This window comes from Carcharhinus amblyrhynchos, chromosome 25 (assembly GCF_965287045.1).
Source record: "Carcharhinus amblyrhynchos chromosome 25, sCarAmb.v2.hapA, whole genome shotgun sequence".
NCBI classification, from domain to species: domain Eukaryota; kingdom Metazoa; phylum Chordata; class Chondrichthyes; order Carcharhiniformes; family Carcharhinidae; genus Carcharhinus; species Carcharhinus amblyrhynchos.
The window spans coordinates 35,673,197-35,699,845 of NC_137348.1; the positions used below are offsets into that span (position 1 = coordinate 35,673,197).

General features: G+C 43.8%; 1 protein-coding gene across 3 annotated transcripts in view; it reads right to left on the bottom strand.

Moving 5' to 3' along the window:
• Positions 1-26,649, bottom strand: part of brinp1 (bone morphogenetic protein/retinoic acid inducible neural-specific 1) — a 391,976-nt gene that overhangs the window by 16,485 nt on the left and 348,842 nt on the right. For all 3 annotated transcript variants that reach the window (XM_080211786.1, XM_080211788.1, XM_080211787.1), the window contains exons 6-7: positions 12,069-12,305; positions 7,904-8,126 (exon numbers count right to left, since the gene is read on the bottom strand). In XM_080211786.1, the coding sequence (XP_080067912.1) occupies positions 7,904-8,126; positions 12,069-12,305 (460 nt within the window). The remainder of the gene's footprint in view (positions 1-7,903; positions 8,127-12,068; positions 12,306-26,649) is intronic.

Consider the following 26,649-nt stretch of genomic DNA (forward strand, 5'->3'; position numbering starts at 1 on the left):
ATTCTACTGCCGCGCCCGCCACAGAATCAGAGCCGGAAGAGGGACGGACAATGGAAATGTCCGTTACGGCTCGAGCGAGGCTGTAAAATCCCACCCAGAAAGTCACTCACGCTTGTGTTGAATGGCAAAGCAGGATTTTATATTCTTACACTGGTTTGTATCGCCTAATGTGATTTACACCAAAGCTCCTGAATTAATGAACCACTGCTTCTTCTTCACAGGCCTGAGATCATGCTAATAGCAGATAAAATATTAGCAAAAGAACAGTGAGCAATTTCCTCCAAAAATCCTGCCTGCGTTTTAACAGGATCAATCAATCATGTAACAGCAGCAAACCTATTAATGCGATTTTGATTACACACGCTTGCTTTTTTAATACAGTTGTCTGACTTAAGTTATTTCCCATCAGCCATTCTCTTTCCATTTCTCTGCTCACCCATAGACATTTCCTTCTCCTTCCCGCCTGACTCTAGACTGGAAGTTAGGAGGCTTCGTAGTGACTCGTGAACCTCCGGCATCCCCCCAAAAAGGCGATTACCTTGTGTGCGCCTCGTCAAGTGCAGTTTATTTGACCTCATGGGCTCTCTCGGTCTAGTATGATCACCTACTTTGCTGATGCTCACACACACAAACACTTTCAGGAGTTGATGCTGAGTGCTCATTGAGAAACTCTGGAGTTTGCAAGGTGGGTGGGGGGGGTTAATTGAGGCATTTAAAATGGTCAAGGGATCCAATGAGGAAAATTATTTCTTGTGGTGGGGAAATGCAAAACAAGGACACAGAAGCTTCAAATTCATAGCAGCATTGTAGCCTACAGTGCAGAAGGAGGCTATTGGTCTATCGCGTTTATACTGATAACAATCCCACCCAGGTCTTATCCCTGTAACCCCACTCGCTCAATCCCCCAACACTAAGGGGCAATTTAGTATGGTCAACCCAGCTAATCCGTACATCTTTGGAGTGAGAGTGCAAACCGGAGCAGCCAGAGAAAACCCACACAGACATGGGAAGAAGGTGCAAACTTCACGTAGACAGTAACCCGAGGCTGGAATTGAACCCGGATGCCTGGGGCTGTGAGCCAGCAATGCTAACCATTGTGCCACCATGCTGCCCTTGGAGTTGGGTCATTTAGGAGAGAAATCAGTAAAGTTTTTTTTCTCATTAAATAGGGACTGCAAATCCGGAATTCATTTGCCAAAAAATGTTATGAATGTTAGTAAAAATGCAGTACTAGAGAAATTAATGGGACTGAAAGTTGGTAAATCCCCTAGACCTGATGATCTCTATCTGAAAATGTTGAAAGAAGTGGAGATAGAGATGGTGGATGTGTTCGTAACCACCTTCTAAAATTCTGTAGATCCTAGAATGGTTCCTGCAGATTGGAAGGTAGCAAATGTAACCTCACTGTTTCGGAATGCAGTGAGAGAGAAAATTGGGAACTACAAACCTGTCAGCCTATCATGAGTGGTATGGGTAATGTTATAATCTGTTATAAAGGATGTTATAACTGGACACTTAGAAAATAGTAAGACTGGACACAGTCAGCACTGACTTATGAAAAGACAAATTTGTTTGACAAAGTGCTGGAGTTTTGTGAGTATGTAACCACCAGCATATGTAAAGGAAAAATAATGCCGGTGGTTTATTTGGATAATCAGAAGACTTTCGATAAAATCCCACATCAGAGGTTAGCAAGCAAAACTGAAGCACATTGGATTGGGAGTAATATACTGGCATTGATTGAGAATTGGTTCACTTACAGAAGACAGAGAGTAGGAATAAATGGGCCATTCTCAGACTGGCAGGCTATGACTAGTGTGATCATAGAAACAGGGAAGATAGGTGCAGGAGAAGGCCTTTTGGTCCTTTGAGCTTACTCCAGCATTCATCACAATCATGGCTGATTGTCCAACTCAGGAACCTAATCCTGCCTTTTCCCTAGAACCTTTGATCCCATTCACCCCAATTGCTACATCGAACCGCTTCTTGAAACATTAAATGTTTTGGCATCAATCATGGAGCGGCACGATAACACAGTGGTTAGCAGTGCTGCTTCATAGCTTCAGGTACCTGGGTTCGATTCTCAGCATGGGTTACTGTCTGTGTGGAGTTTGCATGTTCTCCTCATGTCTGTGTGAGTTTCCTCCAGATGCTCTGGTTTCCTCCCACAGTCCAAAATGTGGGGGTTAGGTTAATTGGCCATGCTAAAATTGCCCCTTAGTATCCAGTGATGTGTAGGTTAGAGGGATTAATGGGTAATTAGATGGAGATAGGGGCCTGGGTGGGATTGTGGTCAGTGCAAATTTGATGGGCCCAATGGCCTCTTTCTGCACTGTAGGATTCTATGATTTCTACAAACTACTTCCTGTGGTAATTAATTCCACAGGCTCACCACTGTTTGGGCAAAGAACTGTCTCCTCATCTCCATCCTAAATGCTCGGATCAGTTCTCAGGCTCCAGCTATTTGCAGATGTAACACAGCTAAGTCCCCACACTATTTTTTTTATTATATTTCAATCTGGAGACTTCATCATTTTTTAAAGACGGGAAAAATACTTTGAAAAGGGTGAGGCCATGCCTGCCTGTAAGCCTTGACAATAGGAGCTAATCTAGCAATAGCAAAGAAGTGTATCCCTCGTTATCTCTGAAGACACGCCAATGACTCTGAAGGGAATTATACAAAGGTCACCTACATTTCATAAGCCAGGCCTGGCCAAGGGAGACTCCGGGTCAGCAAGGTCAAAGGACTCTGGAACATATTGAATGGCAGGGCAGGCTCGAGGGGCTAGATGGCCTACTCCTGCTCCTATTTCTTACGTTCTTATGTTCTGTCCTTTCAGATTCTTAATAGTTGAAATATTAACAATCTCATGAACCCAGCCAAAGAAAGATATGACCTTTGTCAAAGCCTAAGTGGAGAAGTGGGAGTCACATGACCTCCTAGCTGGCACAGCAAGTTACACCATCTTGCTGTACTATCAATCAGTCTGCCATCTTCTATCTGGCAAGCAGCAGCTCAGAACAATGGCTTATGCTAGATGAATGCCTGGGTCCCTTTCTATATTCTTTCTATTGAAATCTCTGAACTCCTGTACCAGGACCTATAAGACTTAATAATGTTCATGTGCATCCGTCATCACAGGATTCATTTCAATGGAAAAGTGCATTATCCAGCATTAGCTTTAAGCCTGTCAACCTCTGTGGAAGATTAAATATTGGACTTTGATTCTGAACTCTGCACTCATGTGAAGCAATATTTTTTTTATTCCCTGGTCTTTGTAATAATTTAAGCATTTATTTCTCTCAACCTCCTTTTAATCTTTGAGTGAAACTACATTGTGACCTTCCTCCTGTGTTTGCGTGTGTCCAAGTTTACCCTATCTTGAGCTTGCTGTGGAGTTACTAATAAAAATGAGACCACACCAAAGCTGATGAGATAAGAAATAGGCTGCTGTTTATAAAGCCTCTATCCCAGTTCACTTCAGCTGGCTCAGCTTTTATATCCACAAAGTAGCCCTTATTTAAATTTAAAGTGCTATTCTTAGACCCACTCTTCTTGCTTTCAAACTGGATGTAAATTCAATCAAATTTTAGCTGCTACAGCCTTTACTTTGATAATTAATGAATCCTGTCAAATTACACAATACAAAGTCTGATATAACCTGCTCTCTGGTTGGTTCCAGAAGGTGCTGCTCTATCTCAAAAGTATTCAATGAACTCCTTGTCCAAGCTTCTACAGCCAATCTGATTTCTCCAGTTTATATGCAGGTTAAAATCACCCATGATTTTTGCTGTTCCTTCATCACAAGCATCAAATATTTCTCCTTGAATACTTTGTCCTCCATTGCATTGCTATTAAGTATTCTGTAGACCATTCCCACTAATGATTTCTATCCTCCTACTATTCCTCATCTCCACTCAAACCGACTCTACATCCTGATCTTCTGAACCAAGGTAGTCACTGACTATTGCACAAAAGCCAATTTTGATTAACAGTGCTACCTCTTCACCTTTACATATCTTCCTATTTTTCTTGAATATCAAATATCCTTCAATATTCAAGACCCAATCCTTGTCATCCTAAAGCCATGTCTCCATAACAGTTGTCAGATTTGTTTTACTTCAATGTGCGCTATCAGTTAATTTACTTCATTATGAATACTATGTGCATTCAGATACAGAGCTTTTAATTTTGTCTTTTTGTTATCTTTATAACATCTGGTCTTGACTGTTGGTATATTCTTAGGAGTAAAGAAGGCTTGCTGCAATTGTATAGAGCCTTGGTGAGGTGGTACCTGGAGGATTGCACGAAGCTTTGGACTCCTTACCTAAGGAAGCATATGCGTGTCAAAGAGGGAATGCAATGACGGTTCACTAGACTGATCCCTGGAATGGCAGGATTATCCTATGAGGAGATATTGTGGAGCCTTGGACCGTATTCCATAGAAGTTAGGAGAAAGAGAGGTGATCACGTTGAAGCGTACAAAATTATTTTGGTGGTGGACAGGCTAAAAGAAAGGATGTGCAAAGATGTTTTTTTCTCTCCTGGCTGGAAGGTGATCTAAAACCAGGGGACACAGTCTCAGAATAAGAGATAGGGCATTTAAGGCTGTGATGAAGAGAAATATCTTCGCTCAGAGAGCGGAGAAGCTTTGGAATTCTCAACCGCAGACTGAGAGGACCAGTCAGCAAGTATGTTCAAACCAGGGATTCATAGGGTTCTCGTATTAAATATATTAAGGGATACAGGTTGAGGTAGAAGATCATCCATTATCTAATTGACTGGCAGACGAGAGTCAAGGGGCCAAATGGCCTACTTTGGCTCCTCCTTATTAAAGGATACACTGCCTTACAAATATGTGCTAAACAGGGTACTTCAGGGCATAAAGAGCAGCAATAGACCATTTGGCCCATCAAGCCTGCTTCAACATTCACAAAGATCATGACTGAACTCCTATTCCACTTTCCTATACTATCCCCATGTCCGCTGATTCCCTGTCTATCCAAAAATGTCATCATCTCAATCTTGAGTATATTCATCGACTGAGCATTCCATTGTTATCTGCAGCACAGAAGTCCAAAGGTACACAATTCTCAAAAATACAAAAATCTCCTCATCTCATTTTAAACGCCTCATCCTGATACCAGCGTCTTTACTTGTTGACTTTTTAGCCAGTGGAGATGTCCTGTTCTCATCCACTTCGTCAAGACCTCAGAGTTTTGTATGTTCTAATGAGAGCATTCCTGATTCTTCTAAACTCCAGGGAATGGAGGTCTATTCCATCGAAAAATTATGGTGCAGATGGTCAGCCCATCAGGTCTGTGCTGGAGAGAAAAGAAACTAGCCGTTCATTTTAATCCCATTTCCCAGTTCCTGTGGGTGGCACTGTAGCATAGTGGTTAGCACTGCTGCTTCACAGCTTCAGGGTCCTGGGTTCGATTCTCGGCTCGGGTCACTGTCTGTGTGGAGTTTGCACATTCTCCTCGTGTCTGCGTGGGTTTCCTCCGGGTGCTCCGATTTCCTCCCACAGTCCAAAGATGTCCGGGTTAGGTTGATTGACCATGCTAAGAAATAGCCCCTTGGTGTCCAGGGATGCATAGGTTAGAGGGATTTAATGCATATAATATGTAGGGACATGGGGGTAGGGCCTGGGTGGGATTGTGTTCAGTGCAGACTCGATGGGCCGAAGGGCCTCTTTCTGCACTGTAGGGTTCTATGATGCCCATGACAAACTCCATACCTTTGCCATGACCTCCACCCCTCTCCCTGGCAACTATCTGAGGCTAAACCAGGCTGTTCACATCTTGGGTGCCATATTTGACCTTGAGATGGGCTTTCTACCACATATCCACACTGTCGCTCTGACCACCTATTTCTACTTCAATATTGTCACATATCTCCAATGCTACCTCAGCCCTTCTGCAGCCAGGACTCTCATCCATGCTTTTGTTCCATCCTGACTTATGGGGTGTGATTTTCTGGCCTCACTCGCCCCAAAATCCCATCTGAAGTCAATGGGCCTTTCCATGGTTAGCCCCTTGCCCGCTCTGATTCCCACGTGGGACGGTAAAATTTTCCCCAGGGACTCTTAGTTGGCTTCTCATGTTCTATCCTCCCTAAACTTCAGATCACCTGAAACTCTGTCCTAGCATGCACCTTTATCACCTCCGTATTCCCACACTCCCACAGTCAAAAGATGTGCTAGTTAGAGTGGTTGGCCATGATGTGGAGATGCCGGCGTTGGACTGGGGTAAACACAGTAAGAAGTTTCACAACACCAGGTTAAAGTCCAACAGATTTATTTGGTAGCACAAGCCATTGGTTTTCGGAGCCGCTGTCCCTTCATCAGATGAGTGGGAGTTCTGTTCACAAACAGGGCACATAATGCCACATCCTGAAAACCAAGATAGAGTCCATATTCTCAACTTGCGCTCAGGACTCAGACCAGCTACGAAACTCTGCCAAGCAGACTAGACAAAGGAACTACGCCATCTACACGCACACCAAGAACAGGAAACTTGAGAAACCCGGCATCACCATCAGCAGCCACCAAGCCTCCCCGGGTACCACAGTAGAAAATGGTACTACTGCAGGGAAGTCCATTGTCAACTTGTCGAACTACACTTCAACCAGATGAAGTAAAAGTTCTCAGCCGAGGGCTCAATTTCTGCTCTGCCACCAAAAGAGGTCTCACAGCAGACACAGAGGAATTCATCAGTGAATGAGGCTGCGGGAGTTCTTCCACAAACCCCAAGAGACCAACAGTGGACACAATGAGACAGCCAATGAACCAGAACAGCTGACAGAGAGATCACAGTGCAGCAACCGAAGGGGAAAGAGTTGAATTGGACTCCTCTGGAAGGCTGCTGCCCTCAACTTAACATATATGCCCAAGCCATCAGGAGATGCGTCAATGCCAGATTCACACTATCTGTTACTCTGGGCTTGCAAAATCTCACTGACTGTCCTGGCTGGAGACAATACACATCTCTTTAACCCGTGCTTAACCCTCTCTCCACTCACATTTCTGTACCTTTAAGACTTGATTATCTGTAAATCCAACCATTATTTTGTAAATTGAGCTTGTGTCTTTATATGCCCTGTTTGTGAACAAAACTCCCACTCACCTGATGAAGGGGCAGCGCTCCGAAAACTAGTGGCTTGTGTTACCAAATAAAGCTGTTGGACTTTAACTGGTGTTGTGAGTCTTCTTAAGAGTGAGTGGCATAGTGGTTAGCACTGCTGCCTCACAGCCCAGGAACTTGGCTTCATTTCTGGCCTCAGGTGATTATCTGTGTGGAGTTGGCACACCATGTTTTCCCTGCATCTGTGTGGGTTTCCTCCATGGGAAACTGAAGCACCGGGAAGAAACCCACGCAGATATGGGGAGAATGTGCAAACTCCACGCAGGCAGTGACCAAATCAGGAATTGAACCCGGGTCCCTGGAGCTGTTGAGGCAGCAGTGCTAACCACTGTGCCACCATGCCAGCCAATAGAGTGAGACATTTTTGTTACGAGCACACAAAGGAAATAGTTTCCTCAAACTTTCTCGTGCGCTATGCTGCAGTAGCTTCAATATTTTGCTCAGTTGCCCAACTGGACTTCATTAACCGAACTGCTGGTAAAATATGCCAAATTTCTGGTGAAAGTAAAAACATTCTTGTCAGAGCGGGAGAAGCTGGAGGAAATCAAGAGAGACAATCTCATCCTGTCTGCTTACTGGGGGGCTTTCCAGTGCTATGGGTTGTCGTGGCACACTCTGGATGTTGTGATACCAGAGCACAAGATGCCAATGCTCCCCCATTGACTGAAAGCATTACACCCCACCCCACCCTCCACTCCCCCACAACCCCCCGTCCCCCCATCAACACGACTCCACTTTCAGTTCATGTCTTTCTTACCTTTCTCGAGGCATCTGGTGGTTGGGGTTGTGACGGCAGCGGATACTGAGGCTGAAGAGCTTGCGGGCAGTGCGTTGGATTTTAAGCTTCAATGTCTCCACAGAGCTCTGGAGCATTTTGTACCGTGCCTGAAGATCCCAGTCATTGCCCCAGAGCTGATGGACACTCCCCACCGTCAGGAAATGTGTGGTGGGCAGACGCTTCAAGAACGACTTGAACTCATCTGGAAGAAATAGGGACAGACGGGGCATTAAACGGGGAGTTCCTCAGTGCCATAGGAGAATCCCTCTTCAGATACCCTTCCCCCTCCCCAACAGCAGGTCTCACGGGGGTGGAGGCAGCAGCCCTTCATTGGCTGACTACAACATCTACTGGTCCCTCCACCATCAACGGGGCTCCCGTTTTATACTCTTCCTCACAGCCGGGAAACCTGAAGCGGTGAGAGGGCATTTACCATCAGCAAGACTGGAAGATCCCATGCCAGGAATAGCTGGAAAATTCCGGCCTACGTTTCAAATTTGGAAATGAGTTGAACGCAGTGCTGAGGATCTGGTATTTTCGAAGTGAGACTTTTTATTGCAAGGTTAGGTGGCTGGGAAGCAAATGAAGTTTATTCGTGTCACAAGTAGGCTTACATTAACGCTGCAATGAAGTTACTGTGAAAATCCCCCAGTCGTCACACTCTGGCACCTGTTCGGTTACACTGAGGGAGAGTTTAGCATGGCCAGTGCACCTAACCAGCACATCTTTTGAACTACGGGAGGAAACCGGAGCATCCGGGAGAAACCCACGCAGACACGGGGAGAACATGCAGATTCCGCACAGTTGGTGACCCAAGCTAGGAATCGAACCTGGATCCCTGGTGCTGTAAGGCAGCAGGGCTGTGCCACCCTGCTGCCCAGGTCAAGGTTATGTCACAAGTGTGGCCACTTACTGGAGTTTGCAACAGCATGTTAACATCATGCCAAATCATCATAGTGCCACATATTCCGGGCTCACTTTAAAATCTTAGCAGTGTGCCATAACAACAGCAAACGTTGAGTGTGATCTCCACACTGTGCTGGGTACACTATTATCGGCTTGGGGTTGTCTTCGACTGAAGAGAGCTGGAAACTATGCCATCACACACCTGCGAGTATTCATTGACTACTCACAGAGAGGGATTTCAGCAAGATTCCATTCGAGGCTTCTACCATCTTGTTCCAATTACATCATCTGACGTCACTTGTAATGCATTCCAACCTTAAGCACAATAGCCCTGATAGAGGTCTATCTTCTCTGGCTTGGGTAGCCACCTTCCAATTTGAAATATCAACTGTGATGATGTATTTTCACTATTTCATGAGCATTTCATTCAGGTATAAGACTCCACACGTATTGTTACAGTTTCCAAAATTCAGCTGTTTTGTTTCTCTCTCAGTCACCACTGGGCATTTGGGAGCACCGTCCACTGTCACAGGTGCCTCCAAGAAAGTAACCTTGGGACGGAAGCTGTGTCGGATTTTGAGCCGGGCAGTTTGGGTCAAGTCAGCTGGGGTGGTTCAAGGATCACTAAAAGCTTTGGAATAGGTCAACAAGCAAGTGGCAAAGGGGACAACAGCTGGTTTGGCTCCACAGCTGGTTTGGGTCAATGCCAAATTGCCCAGGTAATTTTTGTTTTGTATTTTATACTAATAAAATTGACATAGAATCCCTACAGTGCAGAAGGAGGCCATTCGGCCCATTGTGTCTGTACAGACCACAATCCTACCCAGGCCGTACTCCCGTAACCCCACACATTTACCCCGCTGTGGGCGGCACGGTGGCACAGTGGTTAACACTGCTGCCTCACGACACCAGTTACCCAGGTTCAATTCCCAGCTCGGGTCACTGTCTGTGTGGAGTTTGCACATTCTCCTCGTGTCTGCGTGGATCTCCGTCGGGTGCTCCGGTTTCCTTTCATAGTCCAAAGATGTGCAGGTTAGGTGGATCAACTATGCTAAATTTCCCCCTAGAATCAGGGGGACTAGCTGGGGTGAATGCATGGGGTTGTGGGGATGGGGCTGGATGGGATTATGGTTGGTGCAAACTTGATGGGCCAAATAGCCTCCTTCTGTACTGCAGGGATTCTATGATTCTATGATAATCCCCCTGACACTAAGGGGCAATTTAGCACGGGCAATCTACCCAATCCACACATCTTTGGCATGTGGGAGGAAACTGGAGCACGTGGAGGAAATCCACGCAGTCACGGGGAGAAGGTGCAAACTCTGATTTTTGGGATCTGGCTGCATGCACACTAAATCACATCAGAAGAACTTAACTGACTGCAGAGAGTTTTGAAATAGATCATAAAAGGCTGCATATAAATGCAAGTTTCTTTTTTCTTCTATTCAGTGTGCTTGTTCTTGCATGAGGGTGAAACTGGGCTTCCCGCAGCAGCAGGGCAGCTTGTGGAAGTTTAAGACATGGAAATGGGGAAAACAGTGATTTCCACACAGCTGTTGCACACAGGAGGAAGTTTTGGTCTGGAGCTGCACTGAAGCTCAGTTTTAGTCTGGGGCATGCGTAAAGAGTCAGAGTTTGAGGAAAAATGATGAACAAGGGACAAGTAAAAAGTAGGCAAGGGGGCTGAAAAAAAACACTCACATCCGAGGCCAGGACCCAAGTAGGGACGGAACTAACCATAGGTTCCTGTCCCACCACAGTGGCACAATGCAGAGTCCCAGATATTTGGATTTATTCTCTTCACAATTTCTGAATTTATTGTTGCAAAAAAAGAGGGCTCAGAACAAGTGAGTCAGCTAATCCATTCACAACTCTGTGTTGCAGTCTGGTTATCGTAATATTCTTAGCTGCCATTGGGATATCTTGCCTCGGTACAATAAATAACTAAGGGTGGGATTCACCAAACCAGACAATCCTGCCTGAGGTCAATGGACCTTTCTGTGGTCCACCCCCGCCTGCTATGATTCCTGTGGTGGGTGGGATGGGTGGAATTCCCCCCTAAGTATTTTGGAGCGGAGGCTTATTGTTTCATGAATGTGAGAAGCCAATAAATTACCAGCACCGATTGACTTATGCCAGTGTTAGCCATGACCTAAATTAAGTGAGACACAGTCTCATTTCCTTATCTCGTTCTCTTCTGGATGATGGAGTTATAAACCTGTCAGTCCCCCTTCCAAGTATCCATGAGTGTACAGTGAGTGTTGGCCGATTACTCAAAGAGGGGAGAGGACATCTTGCACAACCCCAATATCTGCATTTGCACCCTATTTATGGCATGTTCATTGTTTTGTTAAGGGACACATTGTTTAATTAAGTACAGTAAGAAATCGCACAACACCAGGTTATAGTCCAAATTATGTGGAGTGATCCCAAATAAATCTGTTGGACTTTAAACTGGTGTTGCGAAACTTTCGTATGTGCCCACCCCAGTTCAATGCCAGCATCTCCACATCATTTCGTTAAGTATCCAGGGCACTTATAAAGAGAGACTGCTGGGACATTTGATTCGTGGTTAGGAGGCAGACACGCTGCACTCTATAATAAGACAAAGCATGAAGAAAAGGATTTGTGTCATTCTACGTGCTTCAGCATCTGGCTTGGGAGCCATTTAAACACCCTCTTTTTAATAAGGATCACTGGATGATGATCAGAGACATGCAACATGGCTGGTTGCTCCCCTAGCACTGAATGGAGTGTGACGGTCAACCGTTGGATTTTAATTGCTGCCGCAAGCCCAATCAGGACAGACAAAGGATTGAACTTGATGCATTTACCACCAAGTCACAAGGGAGCGTCCGGGTTTGCTCAGTTTGTGAACCCATACATCATTTGAAAGGGAACAAAAAGACAAAAATCAATCACTGTGGTCATTAAACTAAGGACTTTTGTCACTTGCTCGGGGATTTTTTTTTTGCAAAGGCTTATTTCTTGGAAAAAATCCAGAACTGTCACAGTTACCACACCATTCTGGCTGCTGTGACATTAGTGAGATGACTGTGACATTCAAGTCGATGAGATGAAAGAACAAGCAAACTTTTGAAGTAAGCGCAAGAAGAATTGCCAATGGGAGATTCTGGAAAGAGCCTTTCTTCACAATAGCTCTTGTTCCTCTAAGCCGCGTGGCAATGTAATTATTCAAAAATGTGCATTTTTTAATCCCACTCTCGGTTTAATTTACCTGAAGTTTCAAAATCTTTGTATGCCGTGTTCCAGGACTCGGATAGTCCTGCCAGGGTATTTTCCATCAGCTGGATGTCGGTGATGGGGCAGTTGCACTGCGGGAATTCCAATGCACATTGACAAGCGCACTGACTGTTTCTGCAGATGTATTCACCCTCTCCATTGCACATGATGTAACTCAGAGCTGACTGAACAAACTTCTCCCTCAGGTAATCAGGAAGAACAACCTGGAGACCTGCAGGAACAGAAAGCAAAGGGAAAAAAGCATTATTGACTTTATTTTAATTCAGCTCCTGTCACCAGAGTGCAGAACTGCTGGTCAACTTGGCAAGGCCTGCAGTGCAATGCCTCATCTCCTTTAACGACGCAATTCTTCACAGCAATTAAGTTCCACAAAAGGACGGAATATTTCAAGAAGTGAGCGGCTACGGAACAGGGAAATTAAATCTGCCAAAAATTAATTTGGGCTCGCAGGAAGACTCTGCTCGGTAAGGGGGCTCTTTTTTATATTTGTAACAACTTGGCTCCTGATTCCAGTTTGAGTTTCTGCAGTGCAATAGGCTTACTTCCGTAAGAAGGACTAAGAGGCTGGTAATTTTATAATGCCGCATTAATCTCTCTCACTCGGAGATAGTTCAAACAAGAAGCAAGTTGCAACCAAAATAAATTGATGTTGGTGTGGGGGCAAGTGACCAGTTGCCTCAATAATTGAGGAAAGGTCAGCAGAAATTCGCGGTGTGCTGCCGGTGGGACTGGAGAATCCAGCCGGTGTAGGTGGCTGGAAGATTCTTTTTTGAGGAGCATGAGACAAAGCATGAAACAATGTTAATGGCTGGAATCAAATAGGAATATTTGATTTCTGTTGCAAAGATATTATGAGAATACTTTATTGGGCTGTAAAGTCTGCCTCACCAAACTGAATAAGATGGTAACTGTAGCAGATGAGAAATGATCTGAGGAAATAGGAAGGTAAGCCAAGGAAAAAGGACACAGCATACAAACCTTTAAAGAACTTAATTTGACAATCTGGCCATCACCTGAGGCACTGGAACTATACAGCAAGGGATCAAGAATCAAAGACCACTTTGACATGAAATTATTAATATGGCCTAAAGATTAAGAAAAAAATTAAATGGTCAAGGCAATAAAAAAATTAACTTGAAAAGAATCATAAGATGGCTCTAGCCAGACAGAGTAAAAAAATAATTGAACTGATCATCCAAGGACAACACAAAAAAAAACTTCAGAACAAGTTACTACAAAGTGGATGCAGGTAAATGGGGATGGGTGGATGTATTACTGACCATATTGATGTGCCTGTGTGATACAACAAGTAGAACCATAGGAGTGATACCATGTTGACAGGCAATGTTCCGTGCTGGAGGTCCCAGAGGGAACTGCCTGGAAGTGAGATTCTGGATCATTGAAAGAGAGGATAAGAAGGATGGACATGTGGACATGAGAACATGGTGTTAGCATTGAAATGGTGAGCGGCAGGAAGGGTGGGGTCATGCCTGGGAACTGGCCAAAAGTGTTGCACAATGCGGTCATCCAGTCTGTGTTTAGTGCACCAATTACAGGAATTAATAGTTATTCAGGAGACATGAGAGACTCAATAACATTTCTGATGAGTCCACCACAGCAACATAATAACAGAACATATCAGGGTGGGTACAAATTGAAATTCCTGTGAGTGGAAGGAAATCAGTGTACATGTCACGTAGGAGGTACATCATTAAGTCATCTGCCCCTGCAATGCTTCGAAACTCCATCAGTAACAAATCTGCCATTGTGGTCAAACACCTTGAAGGGGCCTTCAAGGCATTTCAAACCTCTCCCTATATGGTGGTGTTTCTGATGAACAGGATATTATTCTTGAAAGGGGGATCAGTGTGCAATAATAACCATACATTCTACTCACAGATCACTGACTCCTTTACAGCGGAGGGCCTTCAGAGATAGGAGATCAGAGGGAGTGAGGTGGTTGGAAATCCTGAAGGAAGGCATTTGGAGATCGCAGGACATGGTGGTGGTGGTGGGGGTGGGGGCGGCTGCTGTCAGAGATCACAGACAGACATTTGTAGATTAGAGTACTGGGATCGACAGAGATTACAGGGGCATTTTCAATCAAGGGTGGGGGGGAGGGCAGCAGGCAGTCAGATCTCATGGGATCCAATCACGGGCTGTGTAAAGGTCATTGTGGTACTGTGGGATGCACTCCTCCTGTTCTCCTCTTTACCCACAAGCAGTGCTGGGAATGCAGTTATTTCAGGAATCTGGCCCTTCTTGCCTCTTTTCACCAGCCACGTATCCAAAAAAACCAGGAAATCCAGCCAACATGCATCAGCTGTGGCTCAGATGGCAGCACGTACTCCCCAGAGTAGGATGTCACCACTGTCCAGAGAAGTCTCCTGTAAGTGGCTAATGGAGAGAGTTCTGGCTCCCATCTACGCAATAAGTGTTGCTTTTCAAAGCAGCTCTCTGGTGCCATAGCACTATTTTGAAGAAGAATAGGAGTAGATGATGTTGCAGCTGTATAGAGTGCTGGTGAGGCCACACTTGGAGTACTGAGTACAGTTTTGGTCTCCTTACTTGAGAAAGGATATACTGGCACTGGAAGGGGTGCAGAGGACAATTCACTAGGTTGATTCCAGAGTTGAGAGGCTTAGTTTATGAGGAGAGACTGAGTAGATTGGGACCATGCGCATTGGAATTCAGAAGAATGTGGGGAGATCCGACAGAAACATATATGATTATGAAGGGAAATAGATAAGATAGAGGCAAGGAAGTTGTTTCCACTGGCAGGTGAAACAAGAACTAGGGGGCATAGCCTCAAAATAGGGGTAAGCGGATTTAGGACTGAGTTGAGGAGGGACTTCTTCACACAAAGGGTTGTGAATCTGTGGAATTCCCTGCCCAGTGAAGCAGTTGAGGCTACCTCATTGAATGTTTTTAAGGCAAGGATAGATAAATTTTTGAACAGTAAAGGAATTAAGGGTTATGGTGAGCGGGCGGGTAAGTGGAGCTGAGTCCATAAAAAGATCAGCCATGATCTTATTGAATGGTGGAGCAGGCTTGAGGGGACAGATGGCCTACTCCTGCTCCTAGTTCTTATCCCTCCTCATCCTTCTAAACTCCATCGTAAACAGACCCAGAGTCCTCAAATCCTGTAGACGTTTTATTCATTACATAAACCCGTTTCAGTGTTAGGAAGGTCATCGATAGGGCAGCTGTGGGACAATCGATCTTCACACAGAAGATAATGGACAATTGGAATTGTCTGGATGAAAAAGCAGGATCACTTAACTTATTTAAACCACAAGCTAGATACTGCAGCGGCCAAATGGTGGGTCAGTAATTTGGAAAGATGAGAATCAGTGCACTGAACTGCTTTCTTCATCCAAATCATAGAAATCATAAAATCCCCTACAGTGCAGAAAGAGGCCATTCATCCCTTCGAGCCTACTCTGCCATTCAGTGTGATCATGGCTAATCATCAAATTCAATATCCTGATCCATCCTTTCTCCCATTTCCCTTGGTCCCTTTTGCATCAAGAGTTACATCTAATCTCTTCCTGAAGACCAGACAATTTTGCCCTCAACTACATTCTGTGGCAGCAAATTCCACATATTCACCACCCTCTGGGTGAAGAAATTCCTCTTCACCTCAGTTCTAAAAAGTTTTAGTCCTTATCCTCAAACGATGACCCCCTAGTTCTGAACCCTATCACAATTGGGAACATTCTTTCTGAATCTACCCTGTCCAACCCTGTTCAAATTTTAATCCCTTGAACTACAAGGTCTGGTTTGCACTGCGGGCTTTGAATAAATTAAAATTTTGTCCAATCACATCAGCAGGGCCCCCCCCCCAGATGAGATCGCAGCCATGTAGTCTCTCTTGGGTAGTGGCAAATCAGTTTCTTTTCTGCAAGTTACTTTTCTGAGTGTTAATACACTCTCTTTACTTAGAACGACTACATTAGAACTTTCAAAGAAATAGCTGGAAGTTTGCAGGAAAATATAATTATTTTGATTTGCCAGAAGGGGAACATTGGAGTGTTTTTATTCTTCAGGCTCACATAGTGAACAGCAAGGTCAAGAAAAGAAACATGAGATTACTTCAAAAGGCCGAGGATTTCAAATGAATCTATATTTTCCCTCTTTTCTTTAACTCTGATATGCCTGGCAGGTTTTGGGAAACAGAGGGAGCTCTGGGGTGGCACAGTGGTTAGCAGTGCTGTCTCACAGCGCCAGGGACCTGGGTTCAATTCCCGGTGGGTTAGCACTGCACCTTCACAGCTCCAGGGCCCTGGGTTTGATTCCCGGCTCAGGTCACTGTCTGTGTGGATTTTGCACATTCTCCTTGTGTCTGTGTGGATTTCTTCCGGGTGCTCCGGTTTCCTCCCACAGTCCAAAGATGTGCCGGTTAGGTTGATTGGCCATGCTAAAATTGCCCTTTAGCGTCCTGAGATGTGTAGGTTAGAGGGATTAGTGGGTAAATGTGTAGGGATATGGGGGGTTAAAGCCTGAATGGGATTGTGGTCGGTGCAGTCTCGATGGGCTGAATGGCCTCTTTCTGCACTGTAGGGTTCTACGATTCTATGAAAAGCCAATTGAGCCTCTTTTCCTCATGTGAACTTGGCTCGGTTGATAAGCTGTCACTTCAAATTCAGAAGACAATGGATTCAAGCCGGAAGTTCGCAAAAATCTAAATAATTGTGCAGCTGAATACGGAAAGTGCTGGGAACTAAAAAAGTAATTAACAGGGCCAACAAGGGGATATGAGAATCGATTGTATGTAACATGAAAGGGAACACCACGAAATAACTTCATAAATTGTAAAGTGGCAATTAAAGGAGGGCTGAGGCCAATTAGGAAACAATAAAGGAGAACTTCTTGTGGAGGCAGAGGATGTGCTAATGTGTTGAGTGAGTGTATTACATCTACTTTCACAAAAAAAGGGAATGTTGCTAATATTATAGTGGAGGAGGAGGTGATAGAGAGCTAGGGATGAGATAAAAACGGACAGTGAAGAGGTAGTGAAGGCTCAAAGTCAAAAGACTGAGATGGGGTGCATCCGAGGTTGCTGAGGGAAATAGAGATGGGAACGATGGTGGTTGTGACCACAATCGCCCAATCTTTAGAGGTGGGAGTCGTGCCAGAGGACTGGAGGTTTGAAAATGCTGTACCGTGTTCAGAAAAGGGGAGGTGGACGGCATGGTGGCACACTGGTTAGCACTACTGCCTCACAGCACCAGGGACACAGGTTTGATTCCTGGCTTGGATCACTGTCTGTGTGGAGTCGGCACATTCTGACTACGTGGGTTTCCTCCTGGTGCTTCGATTTCCTCCTACAGACCGAAAGACGTGTTGGTTAGGTGCATTGGCTGTGCTAAATTCTCCCTCATTGTACCCGAACAGGGGTGGGAGTGTGGTGGCTAGGGGATTTTCATTGCAGAGTCAATGTAAGCCTACTTTGACACTAATAAACTTAAAAAATGGATAAATCTAGCAAATATGGGTCAGTCAGCCTAACGTCAATCAACAAGTGAAATGCAGCACACCTTTGTTAAAGATGGATAATTTTGCACTGATTTGTAGCATTGTTTGATGGAATAGCGGAAAGGATTGTTGAGGATGATATGGCTACTGTTGTCCATTGGATCTTCCAAAAGTATCTGCTGAATTAGACCTGCGAGGAAAATTTGAAGCTTGTGCCACATCGGCTAGAGGCAGTGTGGATATAAAACTGGTTCATGGATGAAAAACAAAGAGTAGTAATGGAAGATTATTTTTCAGACTGGAGGGGACATATACAGATGTGTTCCCCAGGTGTTAGGACCACTGCTCTTTTTCATGCACATTAATGGCTCGGACTTCTTAAATAAGGCATAATTTCAAATCTGCAAACAATCTAATCCTCAGAACTGTCATCAATGATGATGAGGATCAAGGTAGATTTCAGGAGGACATAGATGCAAGTGAAATTGGCAGACTCATGGCAAATTAAATTTAACACGGAGAAAAGTAAAGCGAAACACTTGCGAGGGAAGAATGGGGAGGCGTAACACAAATTAAATGCTGCAATTTTAAATGGAGATTTGGGGGTTTGCAGGCAAAAATCTTTGAAGTTTGCAAGACATGTTGATAAGATTATTACTAAAGCATAGTGGATTCCATGCTTTATAAATAGGGGCATAAAAGTAAAATTGTTAGGGGTTTATGCAAAGTCTTTATGATTCACTTGTCAAGGGTCAAATGGAATGTAGTATTGCTTAACTTAACATTCTAGTTGTATTCTGTAAAAGAGCGATTTAAAGTAAAACATTGTTAAGTAATTCAGGTTTTCCTGTAGCAATTAATATGTTGTAGTGATACCAAGTGAGTCTCTCCCCCATTCACCAATGGCTCCCTCCCTTATCCCCACTGACTCGCACTCTTGATCCCCAGTGACTCTCTCCCCTGATCCCCGCCGAGTCCCTCGTTTCTGTTACCTCGATGTGAAAACAGCGAATCAATGTTTCTTACGAATATTTCAGAGTGTGGTGATGAGCAAGGTGGAACAAAGTTGAGAGTGAGACACTGAGTGGGGCAGCTAGCAGGGCAGAAACACAGTGGGAGTGAGACAGCAAAACGGTCAGCGAACAGGGCAGTGACGTGGTTGCTGAGAGGGTCAGTAACAACATAACATCAAACATCATGACTTTTAAAAGGACATATCCTCCCAATTACACTGGTGACATTTTAATGAAATAAAACAATAAATGGATCATCATTTATGGGAGGTACCACTGAATTATGTCTCATTATGGGCACTGCACTCTGAGAAGAGTGTTAATGAATCAGAGAAAGTGCAGAAAACATTTACTAGAACGGTATTAGGGTTAAGGGACACCAGATATAGAGTCTTGTGTGGAATCTTACAAGAACAATTCCTGTGTTCAGCTGGCATGAAAATGGGAGAGTTGCAGATCTGTTTCTCTGTTAAGTTTCTACTCCCAATCTTGTGCACATAGTGCATGAAAAAATGGGCTAGACAGTTTCTCGCTGCTAGAGGCAGTGGGTGGGACCAAACGCGCTTCTTCAATCAGCAGAGGGAGCTATTGCGCAAGTGCAGACCTCTGTGTCAGGCCCAATGGGCTGACCCCCCCCTTGCCCTCGGCCATCCTAGAGGACCTCAACGGCCACTGGTTCTACCACCGAGGGCAAAACTCCCTGTTGATGGGGAGGTGTTTTCCTCACCGGAGAGAACCTCTACAAGTGAGGCCATAAAGGTAAGTGAGCACGGATGTTTGAAAGGCAGGCTCACTAATCACATGGAAAACTCGATTCAAATAAATCTGAATAAATTATTCAGCTTCCCGCCGGAAGTGGGATAGAGGCTGACTGTGCCAAAAGTCTGGTTCCGGTAAGGTCACGAGATCTGAGAAATCAGGCACAATCCTGATTTCTCAGCTCTTGCACTATTTTACCAGCTCACTCTTCTCATCAATGGGTGGGGTGAACTGGTAAAATCGAGACCATAGAATGTTACAGCGCAAAAGAAGGCCCTTTGACCCATCATATATCTGTTAGCCATCAAGCTCATATCAATTTTAATACCATTTTCCAGCACTTAGTCCAAAAGCCTTTTCTGCTATGACATTTTGTGTGCTTACCTAAATGTTTCTTAAATGGTGTGACGGTTCCCACCTCTATCCCTTCTTTCAGGCAGGGAGAAAACCACCAACACCTCTACTGCACACCCCATACATAGATTCATAGAGGTTTACAGCATGGAAACAGACTCTTTGGCCGAACTTCATCATGCTGCCCTTTTTTTTTTAAATCACTGAGCTAGTCCCAATTGCCCGCGTTTGGCTCATGTCCCTCTATATCCATCTTACCCATGTAGTTTTCTAAACGCTTTTTAAATGACAATATTGTACCCACCTCTCCTACTACCTCTAGCAGCTTGTTCCAAATCCTCACTACCCTCTGTGAAGAAACTGCCCCTCTGGATACTTCTGTATCTCTCCCAACTCACCGTAACCCTATGTCCTCTAGTTTTAAACTCCCCTATTTTTGGGAAAAGATGTTGACTATCTAGCTGATCTATGCCCCTCATTATTTTATAGACCTCTATAAGATCACCCCTCAGTTTTCGATGCCTCTTCTTATAACTCAAACCATCAAGTCCCGGTAGTAGCATCCTAATAAATCTTTTTTGCATTCTTTCTGGTTTAATAATACCCTTTCTATAATAGAGTGCATTACATTACTATTCTATAATAGGGTAACATATTCTAATCCACCTTCTTCCATTGGGAAAATGATACAAACGTCTTAAAACATGTACCAGCCGACTCAAGAACAGCTTCTTCCCTACTGCCATCAGACTTTCGAATGGTCCTGTCACATATTAAGCTGATCTTACTCCTCACCCTATCGGCAACTGTGGTAACATTGTATCAGTTCAATTCAATTCCACATTCCCACAACCCTTGGGTACAAAGGATTTCTTTCAAATCCCCGCTAAATCTTCTACCCCTTAACTTAAACCTGTGTGCCCTGGTAGTGATCCCTCTACAAAGAGAAAAAGATTTTTCATATCTACTCCATCTATGACCCTCATAATTTTATACAACTTGATCAGGTTCCTCCTCAGTCTTCTCTGCTCTAAGGAAAACAAATCTGAGCCTAGCCATGTACAGACAGACGACAGGGGATGACAAAGGGGACACTTAATAGAGGCATTCAAAAGAATGAGGACTAAATAATCAAAGCTGGCTGCTTTGTCCTGAGCAGCGTTAGGCTTCTTGAGTATTGTTTGAGCTGCACCCATCTAGATAAGTGGGAGAATTCCACCACTCTCCTGAAATATGCAACAAGTTGTAACAATCTGGAATTCACTGAGTGAAAGAGTGATGAAAGCAGGTTCAACAGTTCCTTTGAGAATGGAATTGGGTAAATATTTGAATGGTTTATGAGGAATAGCAGCGGAGTGGGACTGCTTGGAAAGAAAGACCTGACGCTGAAACAATGGCTTTCCCCTGTGCTTGCAAGATACTATAATTCAATGACTTTAACTTGTAATTACATCGTCATATCATCTGATCAACTGTGAACCTGGAAAGCAGGGGTCATTACACCACATGAAATACAAATGGAATTCACTACCACCGAATGCAATTGAGGCCAAAATATTGTCTGATTTCGGGAAGGAATTAGATATACTCTTGGGGCTAAAGGGATCAAGGGATATGGGAGGATGGGAGATCAGGATATTGAATTTGATGATCAAGATGAATGGAGCACGTTCGAAGGGCCACATGGTCTACTCCTGCTTCGAGTTTCTATGTTAAAGTGATGATGGGACACATCTGAAAATAATCTCAGAAGCTGAAGTTGAGGGTCGCTGCAATAATTCTTCAGAATAAATCCAACAATTCCCAAAAAGGAATAATATTAACACCGCCTGTTTATGATTTGTACTTTTTAAGATTAATTTTACACATTCCATCATTGTCAGTTCAAACTGGGTTTGGGGGGGGAGAGTTTTACAATGAGTCAGCTGAGCTGTGAGGAGGCTGCAAGCCACAGCAGATCAGCACTGACTTGGAGGTGTTTTCAGTTCAAATTCGAGTGCTAATACGGTTTCTTCAAAATGTTCTGAGTTAGCAACTGTGAACCCAATTCCCTGCTTAAATAAAAGCACTGCCCAATAACCATTGCCCATCAGAAAGCTGAACTTAATGAAAGAATGTGCGAGTTAATTAAATTTGCTACATATTAGAAAACTGCCCGTGGTGCGTGGGCCGTTCGCTGCCGAATAATGTCTTTCTTATAAACAGCTTGTATGCAACACAAGATAGTGATAGAGAAGTTGTTGTCGATTTCAGAAACTCATTTGATAGATCTAGTGAGCTACCAAAGGGTGTGAATATGTTGTGACAGGTGATGCATGAAAATTGAAAGGGATATATTGACATCGCATTTTGCAATGTTAAGTGTTGACATTGAAAGCTCGGCCATATATATCATGATAAGTAAACAAATCAATGTCTGGCCCCCACAAAAGATTGTTTTATAAAACAGAAACACTTTCAAAGAGGGAGTTGCAGTTGCATGCTAAGTCATTCAGTGTACATTTTTAAAGTTCATTCATGGGATGTGGGTGTCGCTGGCTGGGTCTGCATTTATTGCCCATCCTTAAGGGCATTTAAGAGTTAAACACATTACTGAGGGTCTGGAGTCATATGTAGGCCAGACCAGGTAAGCATGATGTGCAGATGCCGGCGTTGGACTGAGGTGGACAAAGTAAGAAGTCACACAACACCAGGTTAAAGTCCAACAGGTTTATTTGGAATCACGAGCTTTCAGAGCGCTGCTCCTTGAGCACTGTTCATTCACCTGACGAAGGAGCAGCGCTCCGAAAACTCATGATACCAAATAAACTGTTGTACTTTAATCTGGTGCTGTGAGACTTTTTACTGAGATCAGGTAAGGACAGCAGATTTCCTTCCCTCAAGGATATTAGGGGACTGGATGGGTTTTTCCAACAATTAAAAATCATTTCATTATCATCACTTAACTTTCACTTCCAGATTTTTTTTTAAACTTGAATTCAAATTTCACTACCTGCCTTGGTGGGATTCAAATCCCAGTCCCTCGAAGATTACCCTGGACCTCTGGATTACTAGTCCAGTGACAGTACCACAGCATAGTCCAAAGGTGTGCAGTTTGTGTGGATTGGCCATGGTAAATACATGGGGTTATGGGGATAGGGCAGAGGGGGACGGTGGCATGGGCCTGGGTAAAATGCTTTTTCGGATAGTCGGCAAAGACTCAATGGGCTGAATGGCCTCCTCCTGCACTATAGGGAATTCTATGATATTTTCTTTCTATGCCACTGCACCCCCTAAAAATCCACCTTTATAATTTCATTCACTGATATCAGTCCGGTAAATAGTGAATGTGTTAAGTTAGATGGCGGGATTACAGGGTTCGAGATTGAAGGAGAAATGTTCAATAGTTCCTTGTTCCATTCACTGATGAAAACTGCACTATTACAGCCATTTCTCACCATGTTCTTCTCTGGGGACTGCCATAAAGAATGAAAACAAATCGACAGTGACTAGAATATAAATACAAACCCAGAAATATGGAAAGGTTTATGGCCGTTTGGTCCATTGTGTCTGTGCCATCAGAAAGAGATCTATCCATTGTAATTCCACTCCAGGTCTTGGTCTGTAGTTCACTTCTATGCATCATCTCAAGCGCATATCCAAACATTTTTAAAAATCTGCCTTTTAGACAGTGAGCTCCAGACTCCAACCAAGTTCAAGTTTATTTATTAGTCTCACATGTAGGCTTATATTCACAATGTAACGGAGTTATTGAGAAAATCCTCTAGTCACCACACTTTGGCGCCGGTTCTGGCACACTGAGGGAGAATTTAGCATGGCCAACGCACTTAACCAGCATGTCTTTGGACACCACCAATAAGATGGTGAATAAAAAGAATATTCCTCCTCAATTTCCCTTCTGTCCTTCTACCAATTATTGCAAAACTATGCCTGGTTACTGGTCTCTCCGCTAATGCAAATAGTTCATTTCTATCCACTCTATTTAGGCACCTCAGAAATTTCTACACCTCAGTCAATCCCTCCCTCAGCCTCTTGTATTGGGAAAAACAACCCCAACCTGTCCGATCTTTCCTCCAAGATATTCTCCATTCCATATAAATCTCTTCTGTCTCTCATCTCCAACATGATCGCCTCCTTCCTGTAATGGAGTGACCAGAACTGTGCACAGTCATCCAGCTGCAGACTAGCGAGTGTATGTAATATACAATTCCAGCATTACATCCCTGTTCTTATAATCTCTGTAAGAAGTCTCACAACACCAGGTTAAAGACCAACAGGTTTATTTGGTAGCAAACCCCACTAGCTTTTGGAGCACTGTTCCTTCGTCAGATGGATGGGAGTTCTGACAAAGGAACAGTGCTCCGACAGCTAGCGGGATTTGCTACCAAATAAACCTGTTGGACTTTAACCTGGTGCTGTGAGACTTCTTCCTTTGTTTACCCCAGTACAACGCCGGCATCTCCACATCATGACTACTTATAATCTATTCCATGGGCAATAAAGATATTCATTCTTGATCATTTTATCTACCTGTCCTGCTACCTGCAGGGATCTGTGGACAGACACCTCAAGGCTCCCTATGTTTTGCTTGATAACACAGAAACACAGAAGATAGGAACAGGAGAAGGCCATTTGACTCTTCAAGTCGGCTCCTCCATTCATTAAGATCATGGCTGATCACCCAACTCAATAGCCTAATGTTTTCCCTTGTCTTGCTTGTCCTCTCCAAATACAATTCCTCACACTTCCCCAGTTCAAATTTCATTTGACTGTTTTCTGCCCATGTAATTAGTCCATTAGTACCTTTCTGCAGTCTTCCTCTTATTTAACATCTTACTTCAAGCAGATATTTCCTCTTACTCAACCACATGGCCAATTTTCACATTATTTGCAAATTTCTTCATCATACCCGCTACGTGTAAGTTTAAGCTCAAACAGCTTGGAATCTTGTACTGAGCCCCACAGAAACCCAGTGGAAAGCAGTCTCCCAGTCACAATAAACACCTGTCAACTATTGCTTCCGGTCACAGAGCCCATTTTGGCCCAACTTGGCACCCTCCCTCGGATCAAGTGAACTTTTAATTTTCCAACTAGTCTGCTATGTGAGATACTGTCGAAAGCCTCGCTAATCCTTCTGCAGCCTATACAACAAATGCACTTTCCTCAGTAACCCTCCCTGTTGTCATCTCAAAAAGTTTAGTCAAGTTAGTCAGACACAACCCTCCCTTTAATAAAGCAGTTCTGACTATCCTTGATTAATCCACGCCTCCCTCAATGAAAATTTATATTGTCTTGGAACCTTTTCCAATAAAATGGAAGTTAGGCTGACTGGTTTGTAATTACTTGGGCTGCCCTCATTTTTTAAACAACTGTACAACATTAGCATTCTCCCAGTCTTCTGGCACCATGCCTGCAGACAGAGAGGATTAGAAAATGTAGATCAGAGCTTCCATTATTTCTTCCTTTAGCAACGTCGGATATATTGCATCCAATTTTAAGGACAGTAAGAAGTCTCCCAACACAAGTTAAAGTCCAACAGGGTTTTTTAGAATCACGAGCTTTCAGAGCCCTGCCCCTTCATTAGGTGGGTGGAGGATTTGGTTCACAAACACGGCATATATAGACAAAGGCACAATTGCAAGATAATGGTTGGAATGTAAGTCTTTTTCAGGTAATCAAGTCTTTACAGGTCCAGACAGTGGGAGTGGGGAGAGGGATAATCACAGGTTAAAGAGGTATGAATTGTCTCAAGCCAGGATAGTTGATAGGATTTTGCAAGCCCAAGTCAAATGGTAGGGGTTACACGGAGTGTGACATGAGCCCAAGATCCCAGTTGAGGCCGTCCTCTTGCGTGCAAAAGATTTCCTGCCTCACCACATTTATCCCATCCAATGTTTCACACTCCTCCTGAGCCATAATGTCTACTTTAGCCTTCTCTCTCATGAAAATACACGCAATGTATACTATCATAACCAAGCCCACACCTTCTCTCTCCACATACATTTTCAGTTTTTAATACATTCAACTCTTTATCATTTTGCTCTTTATGTATTCATCAAACACCTTTAAGTTTTCCTTGATTTTACCTTTCAATATTTTCCATACTCTCAGTTTGTTTTCCTATTTTTTTTATTTTAATTTCACCCCAGCACTTTCTGTACTCTGCTAGGCATTTTGGAATGTTGCACTTTTGACATCTGACGTAAGCTTATGTTTTTTCATCCATCTCTTCGACACTTCAGAGGTCTAGACTTGTGAGTCCCACCCTTTTTGTGTGGGAGCATATTTGCTTTGAATACTTTTTCTCTCCACCTTCAGCGCCTCCCACGATGCCGACACCAACTTATTTACAAGTAGCTCTTCCCAGCCCACTTTGGCTAAAGCAGGTTTCAGCATTACAGAGAATTGGCTTTTCCCCATTTTAAAACTTTTATTCTTGGTTTATCATTATCTTTTTCTCTGAATCTTTAAGTCTAACTGATTTATGATCATTAAGGATAAAATGCTAAAATATTTTACCAAGACGACACAAACCTTGGAATTAAATACTTCCTGCACAAATAATTTATTTGGACTACATCAGTTCCATTTTTTAATTGAGATGGTGGTGGGGCCTCGATAATGGTAGTCAGTATATTGTTAGATCATTTGATGGGTAAAAAGTAAAATTAGGTCCGGCAGATAATAAGAACATAAGAACATAAGAAATAGGAACAGGAGTAGGCCATCTAGCCCTTCGAGCCTGCCCCGCCATTCAATAAGATCATGGCTGATCTGTCGTGGCTCAGTTCCACTTTCCCGCCCTCTCCCCATAACCCTTAATCCCTTCTCTTATCAAAAACCCATCAACCCGCTTCTTAAAAATATTTAGCGAGGCAGCCTCCACCACTTCAACGGGCAGAGAATTCCAGAGATTCACCACCCTTTGAGTGAAGAAGTTCCTCCTCAACT